At 41.7% G+C, this 10,306-nt stretch overlaps 1 protein-coding gene across 3 annotated transcripts in view; it reads left to right on the top strand.

Moving 5' to 3' along the window:
* Positions 1-5,886, top strand: part of ugt8 (UDP glycosyltransferase 8) — a 38,104-nt gene extending 32,218 nt beyond the window's left edge. For all 3 annotated transcript variants that reach the window (XM_048255674.1, XM_048255656.1, XM_048255665.1), the window contains 2 exons: positions 807-1,026; positions 3,406-5,886. In XM_048255674.1, coding sequence (XP_048111631.1) covers positions 807-1,026; positions 3,406-3,772 — 587 coding nt within the window. In that variant the 3' untranslated portion in view covers positions 3,773-5,886. The remainder of the gene's footprint in view (positions 1-806; positions 1,027-3,405) is intronic.
* The last annotated feature ends 4,420 nt before the right edge of the window (positions 5,887-10,306 follow it).

Below are 10,306 nucleotides of genomic sequence, written 5' to 3' on the forward strand. Positions count from 1 at the left end.
GGTAATTTGGAGTGAGTGAAAGGCCATTTCAAATTTGTCCCAGCAGCTTGTCAGTAGCCTACAGAGCAGTTTTATGAATAAAGCAGTTTTCTCTGATGATCGACGACATCATGTCCTGAAACAAAAAACAAAAATTCTTCAGAACATTGACATGATTTAATTGAATTCATCTTGGCAGCAGGATTTTCACATTTTAGGGTTACGTCTCCTCCAACACAGGGCAGTCTATGCAACTTCAGCTAGATATTTAATAATAATCTCATGCAAATGCAACTCTGTTTAGGTTATTTATAGGTCATTTAACTGTTTAAGGTCGTGAGCTTAGTTAGCTAGCATAGCAACATGAACAGAACCTCACAAATGACAAAGTCCTATAGTGGCTAAATGTCCACAGCTTATGGATCGAGACAGTGAATCGGCAACTGAAATGCTGAAGTGTTGCAAGTACTAGTGTACATTGATCTAGTGAATGTCTTATTCCACGTTTTTTATGTGTCTATGCATGTGTGGCAAATAGCCATGAAACTTCCTCAGCTTCTCAGAAAATGGAAGGATACTTTACACAGTTAGGGTTATGAAATAAATATATTACTCTGAATCCAACTCACAGATCATAAAGCAAAAAATGTTATGCCATCACTCACCCAATCACCTTTATTTGATCCCTCACGGTCTACATAAGTTAATTTATTATTGCATTATTGTGACACAAATGTAAACAAATTACTTCATCCTAATGCAATGATGATACAGCTGTGATTCTGATCTGTGATCTGTGTGTGTGTGTGTGTGTGTGTGTGTGTCAGGTCACAATAATACACGTGCGTTCCTGAGCCACGGAGGTCTGAACAGTATCTATGAAGCCATGTATCACGGAGTGCCAGTGGTGGGGGTGCCTCTGTTTGGGGACCACTACGACACGATGACCCGTGTGCAGGCCAAAGGCATGGGCCTCATGCTGGAGTGGAAACGGATGAGTGAGCAGGATCTACACACCGCCATGCTCAGTATCATCACAGACAACAGGTACACTTATATCTCATAAGTATGTAAGATATGAATAATCAAGATGTTTTTGGCATCCTGGTTGCTATGGTTGTCTATGGTTGCTGTGTTGCTATTGTTGTGCTGTTTCACTGCTTGGCATATGCACAAGTTTAACATAGCAGCTAATTAGTTCATATAATACACCTGCTAATCAGCTGCTAACAAGTCTCTAGGTTAATTGGCTTAAGTATGTGGCATAGTGCCAGTAGGCTCTGTTTTAGTCGCTCGCGATACTGAAAGTCTTTGCTGACAGTGCTCAATAGCCACGTTTACATGAAAGAACTTTGAAAGTGGCAAAATTTGTCAAACAGACCTATTGCAATGGTATAGAAACTAGCTATTAGATAGCCAACTGTTGGACCATTTTCTAAACACAAAATGCCACTAAAGGTTTCTAATATTTGAAATGCATGCATTTCATAGCTACAGTAAATGCATTGGCCTCCTATCAGTGTCACACTAGCCTAATGTATTTTGTCCATCGTTGTCCCTTCACGCAATGTTTTTTGCTTTGCCCTGTTCGTGGATGTGAAGTGAAGTCAGATTTTGTGACTCACGTGTGCATTCATCTAAAATTATTTATTTCTTCATACATTAGTATGTTTTGGTTGCGGGTTGATGGAGCGGGAATCCACCTATATTGGGTGGTGTTGTGTCAAACTAAGCTAGCAGGCTAGTGATCAGAGTGCCGTTTTTCCAGTAGGGGTTAAGTCATTTAGAGATCGCCAGATGAGTCCAGGAAGTGGCATCAAATGTGTCAAAATGTGTCATACTGGAACTGAGATTTCGGAAGTAGGTACATAATTTACTCTTTATAGAGAATAATGCAGTGGGAAAAACTTGTTTTCTTTTCCAGTCTATGGAAAAAATAGTCGCATTAGGCAGAACCTTTTTATTATTACTCGTAATTCACATTAATTTCTTAAATAATCGATTGCGCCTGACTGTCCACGTGATCTGCCAGAGTCAGCTTGGCGTAGCTGGAAGAGCATAAAGGAGAAGGCCATATGGCGTAGATAATCACAGCTGTGGGTATATCCTTTACTTACCCCATACCATATTGGTTTTATACAACAGTTCTACAACCAACTAATCAAATCAATGAAGACAACAAACTGTGTTTTCTATCATTTAGTTTTTTTTTTTCTTTGTTTGTCCTCCGCACAAAAAAATAGCTCCGATGTTAGTCTTGCCATCTCCTGTTGTCAAGCAACGCAGGGAGTCTAATTCAATGAGAGGCTATATGTGCACAATAACGTATGTTACATGAAAAACTGAACATTCACCATTTACTCCATTTACTCCACTTTGCTAAAAATGTAAGACTGAGTTGGAGTGTCCAGGGTTAACCATATTGTAATATCTGGTTTATAAGATATCTATATTTTTTGGATTAATATGTTGTATGGATATGTATAATAGTTTTGGATTAATATGTTGTATGGATATGTACAATAGTTTTGGATTAATATGTTGTATGGATATGTATAATAGTTTTGGATTAATATGTTGTATGGATATGTATAATAGTTTTGTGTGGCATGGGGTCTCACTCCAAATAATCTCTACCAAACGACTATGCAAGAGGTGTCGGAGAGAGAGCGGGAGAAACCTGTTATGTCACTGGCCCCTCATTTCCATCATGAGCTCACAGTGTCTTTCAGCACTTCATTTGTTTCACTTGTTTTCCATACGTGCATCATGTTAATGTTGCATGAAGTTTTGGCGATTTATTTAGACTTCCCAGGCCACTCCCCTACTTGTGTCGCAAACCATTTGCCCAATAGTCAAAGTAGACACAGGTATGTAATGGTGCTTGTGTTGACAAATTACATTACGACACTCATTTGAATCCACACCATGCACTATGTAAGCCTACCGACCTGCAGAAACTACGCTGTGAGAGCAGGCCAATGTGCTCCTCCACCAGAGAAGAGAGGGCCATTGAGTCGACTGTGATGAGGAGAATAACATTGTAGGAGCCATTAATGACAATGACAGTTGATTTAATGACCGACCCCTGCTGGTGACATGACCTTATGGCCTTGGAAGGTGTGCTTCACCTCACTGTGTGTTCACTGTGTGCTGAGTGTGTTTCACTAATTCACGGATTGGGATAATGCAGAGACCAAATTTCCCTCACGGGATCAAAAGAGTATATATACTTATACTTATACTTAGTCACAGAAATTGTTTTGTTATGTATAAAATGTAGCAAACATATCTACATCACATCTGAGAAGGTCTAACCCTATTTGGTGACAAACTACAGATGTCCCAAATGATTTGCTTTAGTTGAGTAGATAGTACGAACGCTCACATCTCCCATTCTCTCTTTTGTCTCTGTGGTGTCTGAAGGTACCGTGAGCGAGCACGCAAGCTGTCCAGCATCCATAAGGACCAGCCCGGCCACCCAGTCAGCAGAGCTGTCTACTGGATCAACTACATCCTACGCCACCATGGTGCCCCGCACCTCCAATCATCCGTCTACAGCATCGCTACCTATCAGTACTTCCTGTTGGATGTAGTGGCCGTCATGGCTACAGCCCTGCTGCTGATTGGTTACTGCCTTTACCGAATAGGCAGGGCAATACGAGTCAGGTTTTGGAAAGGGGCGGGGTCAGAAATGCTGGCCAAGGAGAATGGACATTGCCACAATGGCATTCCAAATGGAAAGCTTAAACGCAATGGACACATCAAGAGCAATGACAAGAAGCTGAAGTAAACTGCATACAGGCACAAACATGTAAACATCATCAGGCGAATATCAGCAATGCAGAATGCAGAGAGCATGACATCCATACTATAACACAACAACATTAAAGCAACACAGTACAGTGGTGGGGCAGCCAAAGTCTACATGAGCAACAAATGCATAAACACAAACACACACACTCTCTGCTATCTGGAATTTCAAGAACTTTTGAAGGATGTCTGTGTTTGGTGCGTCCTCCCTCTCTCGTTCTTGCAGTTTGCACTCGTTCTTTGGAATGGTGTGAATGTTGACGTGCAGTTCCTCCGAATGTTCAATCTATTCTTGAAAAGAGAGAGTTGAAGATTTTTAAAAGCATTTTTAATTTTAAAGGATTAACATTTTAACAAACCATTGTGCTGTCCAGCATCAGGTATCTGTATAAAATGATTATTTATTTCAGTAACTGTGTAGCTGAATAGCAGCAGTAGTAGTTCTGTCATTGAATTAGTTAACAGGGCAGCAGACAGGTTATTTCATAATTTATTTTGAGACGTATGAGTGAAGCACTCCCTAATGGTCAGTATGAACCCGTGTACACTCTCAACTTTCACCTTTGACCCCTCCAGTGTTTGTCTTTGACCCTTCTTATGCCCTGACTCCGTAATGCCTTGCCTAAAGTTGACATGAAGGGAAAAAATTCAGCTTTTGTGAAACTATAATTTCTGTAATGATCAATTCATTAATCATAAGGCAACACGTGTACACTAATAATCCTTAGGATTCCGTTTTTTATGTATAATTTGACATGAAGTCTTTGATGCACAGCATGTATGCAGAGGTTAGCAGATGTCTGCGTTTGTGAAGGAAGCAGTAATCTCACATGATGCGTCAGTGTGCATGTTCCAATAAGTTGAGCGATGTGAAGTGTGTGTGTGCCGGTGGATAATTAGGATGAAAACTAGATCCAGTGTTCAACGGGGAGAACTCTAGGACTGGACTCCCCATGCGGTCCCTTGGTGTGGCCTTTTATCTTGTTCCTTTTTTTAGAAAACAAACTACAATTTTAAAACTTCCTCTCCACTGCCCTCACCTTTGTATTGAATTTGTCATACACACCTTTTTTTGTGTCTTTACATAGTTCGGTTCTAGCTCAGTGATGGAGTTCTGGATTGTTCTTGATTGTTTACGTGTACTTTGCACTGAGCTTATCTCGTTTCTGCTCTATCTGTGTGGTATTGATCAATGTTCAACCATGACTCTCTTCATACGGCACTGTTCTCAATCAGCAAATAAACACACACACTGTCTGTCACACCGTCACCTCAGCTGTTTCTCTACGAGCCTTAGTAGTCTGCCTTGCTGCACTGTAAACAACGATGATACTTGAATTTATGCTATGTTATCGCTATATGCTCCTGGCAGAGCTACTATCAACCAGGTGCTGCACAGCTGCCTGCGGGCAGACACGCCAAAGCTATGACTGGAGAAATAGTGACACACACACACACACACACACTGCAGAATCTGAATGTTGTGATTTCAGTATTAATGGAAGGGAACCCAGCTGTGAGGGGGAGATGAAAGGGCTCTTTACTGTAAGATCCACCCCAGACGCTCTCTCTGCACTTCTAATCTTGTCCTCTTGTCCTTCTGCCTCTCTGTACGCAGCCTAGTTGGTGAGCTCATGTGTCTTGATGTGAGCTTAGAGGGAGTCCAGGATGTGCTCCGTGTCCATATCATATTATAGCTTTACATTCAGTGCCTTTGTGCTCTTCCTAGTTCTTTCTGGAAATGATCTGCATCTCTTGTCACCCGCTGTTGATGTCTCTGTCTTCCTCTATGTCTCCTCCCTCCATCTTTCTCTCTCTCCCCTCTGTCTCCTCCCTCCATCTTTCACTCTTCCCTCTGTCTTCTCCCTCCATCTTTCTCTCTCTCCCCTCTCTCCTCCCTCCATCTTTCTCCCGTCTGTTCTCCTCCACTTTGTCAGATTGTTGAGTTTGTAGCTGCTCGTTCCTGCAGTAGGTCTTTTTTTACATTGATAGAAACATGTTAAGCTGCCTTACGTGCATGTCTCATGTTGTAATGTAAATATTTAACATGTAAACCAAACAAATACTAATGCTCAATAAACATTCCATATTTTATTTGCATATTTCCAGAGATAGTCCTTTTTCTTACAAGTTTCAGTGTGTGTGTGTGGGGGAAAGAGTGAGAGAGAATGTGTGTGTGTGTGTGTGTGTGTTAGTGTACGAGTTTTAAGTTGCACAAGTTGGTCTTGGCACATGTAGTCATTGACATCCTTCATATACTGTATGCAGGCTAATCACATATTGAGTAAGTATGGGTCTAATTTTTAGATGTGTGAGTGGGGAAATTATAATTGGCTCTTGAAGAATGAACAGACCTCACACTGCAAGGGTAATGGATACCCATGCAGACACAGACGTAGCAGGCAAATCTTTATCTGTTTCCTGATCTGTGTGTTGTTTGGCCAGAGACGCAATGTATGTTGAAGTTGATTCTCACATGTAGGAATGTTTCAAGAATTTGTTTCAAACACACCCACATGAAACAATCCGTGTGTGTGTGTGTGTATCTGTGTGTGTGTGTGTGTGTGTTGAGTGACATGGGGTAAGGTTACACCAGTCCATTTCTCATCCCTTCCAACTGTATGAATTATTCAGGTTCACAGGAGTACAGTGCTTTTCCCTTTACATCATCCCCTCATCAGAGAGAGCCAGTCGCCCTGCCTTCAGTGTGTCTCAGCTCCCCGTCAGTCTGCAGAGGTGTGTGTGTGTCTGTGTGTGTGAGTGAGGGGAGCCATGTCTCAGTTTGCATCTGCAGGTATCAGCAGTACTGTGTAGATTTATGGTTATTGATAACTCCTCTGTCCCCAAGTATACTCACAAACACACACAGGGATGACTTTGCACTTTGCTGCAATAGTGTTAAGGACAATGTGCTGTAGCACTTTTCTGCAGAAATGCTTACATTATTGTTTTTACAACCATCTACAAATGGTATAGCCATTGTAACGCTAATACATTTAGTGTAAGGGGAAATAAAACAAAGTACAAAAACAGTAAATAATGAAGTATTGCATTAGTTAATTGAGGAGAGTTGTTAGAGCCATATGTTGTGGCAGAGGATGCCAAATTTCCCCATTTAATACCATCTGTGTCTATTCACCTCACAGGCTCATAGTCTTTTCACTAATTTGAATTTTTATGGCTAGCCTCTAATGGGTACAAAAAACTTCTAAAAACTTCCAAGTCTTCTCTGGGTAAATGTAAGACCATCTTGTGTTATTTTGCAGGCACAATGAGAATCTGCTAATTTCAGAATCTTTGGCTGACCAGGGTCGTTCAGTTTGCTCTAAAAAACTTATTCACTGAGAAGGGGCTCTAGCAGAAGTCTATATAATCTGGTAATCAAAACATAAAAAATGGCAATAACAAATATAAATTAAATTTCAGTTTGGAAAATTCTAAAGGGTTGCACTGAGTTGGCTCGTAATAGGGGTTGAGAATCCAATCATGTTCTCTAGACCCCCAACTGCACTAGATGCCAAACCAGTGCAATGAGATTTTCTGTTTTCCCATCTCCATGCCCAACCTCGCTGTGCTTTGAGCTGGACAGGAGAGATGGTCTTTTCAATGTGTTCCTTTAGCAACACCAGCAGCAGGTGTTGAGCTGGACAGGAGAGATGGTAATTTCAATGTGTTCCTTTAGCAACACCAGCAGCAGGTGCTGAGCTGGTGTAATGGTTGGCTTAGGAGAGCTGGACCAGAGTGCAAGGCAAGTAGCAGCGAGGCAAACTTAGCGCAAACAGGAATCTTTAATCTGAATTAAACACTACAGCAAACCACAAAACAACATCAATGACCGACAGGGGACTGAGGGGAGACAGAGGGTTTAAATACACAGGGGTTAACAGGGCACAGGTGAATAAGGAACAAGACTCACTCAGGTGGAAACCATAATTAAACTAACAAGGATCAGGTGAGGGGCGGAGACACAGGCACATGGAACACAGACATGGCAAACAAACAAAGGAGCACATGGCACAGGACACAGGAAGTAAGCAAAGCAAACAGGAAGACACAAGAGAAGCAGACATGATGGAAAAACATTTGATGGTGTGAACAACACAAGACAGAACAGGAACTGATCCTGACAGCTGGACAGGAGGGATGGTCATTTCAGTGTGTTCCTTTAGCAACACCAGCAGCAGGTGTTGAGCTGGACAGGAGGGATGGTCATTTCAGTGTGTTCCTTTAGCAACACCAGCAGCAGGTGTTGAGCTGGACAGGAGGGATGGTCATTTCAGTGTGTTCCTTTAGCAACACCAGCAGCAGGTGTTGAGCTGGACAGGAGGGATGGTCATTTCAGTGTGTTCCTTTAGCAACACCAGCAGCAGGTGTTGAGCTGGACAGGAGGGATGGTCATTTCAGTGTGTTCCTTTAGCAACACCAGTAGCAGGTGTTGAGCTGGACAGGAGGGATGGTCATTTCAGTGTGTTCCTTTAGCAACACCAGCAGCAGGTGTTGCCGGCACCAGCTGCATGAAGTTTCTAACATGTCATTAGCATCATAGATATTACAACCCCAAATCAGAACAAGTGGGGGCGGTGTGTAAAATGCAATTAAAAACAGAATGTGATATACAAGTCTCGTAATATTTAGCAGCAAAAAGGACATAGACAACATCAAATGTTGCAAATTCAAATCTGGACTATTTAATGGAAAATATATGTTCATTTTGAATTTGATGCCAGCAACATGTTTCAAAAAGTGGGACAGGGAATGTTTACCATTGTGCTGCTTCACCTCTTCATTTAAAGGCACACTTTGCAAGATTTTCACCTTTATGAAGACAATTTGATGGACGAACATGTAATAGGCAAATCGTTCACCTAGCATAGGTATACAGCATAGACATAACGACTCCCTACCGAGAAAACCAGCCATGCAACTTCCAAGAGCGGCACCCCGCCAAATCTCGTGAGAATCGTGAAACATTACCTTGTCAGTAGATAAAGCTCTTTGGAGATAGTTTTTGCCTGTTGTTAATCCTTCACCTCCACAACAAAAGCATTTGCATTGTGTACAGGGGGGATAAGTCGTGAGAAGTTTGCTATTTACAATAGCAGAGTAACAAATAAATACACCGCAACTCTAGAGGGAGCTCTACACTCACCAAAAATACCTAAACCTGCATAGTATACCTTTAACAAAATTCTTTAAAGGTATACTATGCAGGTTTAGGTATTTTTGCCGAAACCAAAAACCTGTATCATTCAGAATTGTTTGTGCTTTGCCAAATGTGCAAGATGCCCATGCTGTAGGCTCTAATGCTCATAGATGTTGAGTTTCGAGCTGAGCACTAAAACAAGTTGGATACTTGGATTGGCCCTCTCCTCTTTAGCCTAGATGAGTGTATGATTTCCAAAAATAATGGCACATTTTGATTAGTCTAACCACAGGACCTTTTTCCATGTTACCTCAGTCCATTTTAGGCCCAGGGTGATATTTTTTGTATCATCTCAATAAAATTTTGGCTGCAATCCTGGCTGCACTTTTTGAATTGAGTATCAAACTGTGCACATAGACAATGGTTATCAGAAGTTTTCCTGAGCCCATTCAATGAGAGGTCTGGAAACAGGTCTGGTGTTGATGCAGTGCTCTCTGAGGTCCAAAAGACCATGGCCATCCAATTTGTTTTTCAGCTCTATCCCTTGTTTACAAAGATTTCTCTGGATTCTCTGAATGTTTCAATAATGTCCTGTAGACATTCCCAAATACTTCACAATTTCATGTTAAGAAGCATTTACTTCTAAAAGACCCTGCCTCTCTGGGATGCTCTTTTTCATATCCAATCGTGTTGCCAGTTACCCTAATTAGTTGTGAAACATTCCTCCTTTTGTTGAGGAAACATTCCTCCAGGCCATATAGCTGGGGGTAACACCTTACTGTCTATGGGCAACACTTGCCAGCAATTATAGACACCTGTCTGATTTCCAATCGGAGACACCTGTTTCTCCATTGGCCTCCAGTGATTTACAGCTCGACTGTTGCCCCCATCAAGATAGTGGCACTATTGATGTACTTTCTGGAGCCCAATGCGGTTTCTAATATCTATGATTAGCATGTCATTATCAATAACAGTATGTTTCTACTAAAATGTCACAGACGTTTTCTGACAAAGTGAATTCATTCTTTCCTCATGGTGATGAAAATATTTTCCTGTTCTAGTGCTTCACCAGTCTCAAGTATTCCAACAACTTTATGAGCATGAATGTTTATCATTTCTTTTGAGGAGACATAATTGTTTTGCCTTGTAGTTTTTGATGAAATGGTGGTTGTTGCTTGGCGGTTAAACAGCTCAGGGCCTGAGATTGCGGGCTACCACCAACAGAGGGCAGTGCTGCTCCTCCAGTCAGTGGCACCGACGTCCGTCTATGGCAGCACTATCAATCCAGCATCCGCAGTCACTGTGGCAGAGCATGTGACCGTGGACATTTTCCCTGAGCACCTGACCAGCTTGTTTCAGTGGCTGGTTTCT

The sequence above is a fragment of the Alosa alosa genome, chromosome 1 (genome assembly GCF_017589495.1).
Source record: "Alosa alosa isolate M-15738 ecotype Scorff River chromosome 1, AALO_Geno_1.1, whole genome shotgun sequence".
NCBI lineage: Eukaryota > Metazoa > Chordata > Actinopteri > Clupeiformes > Clupeidae > Alosa > Alosa alosa.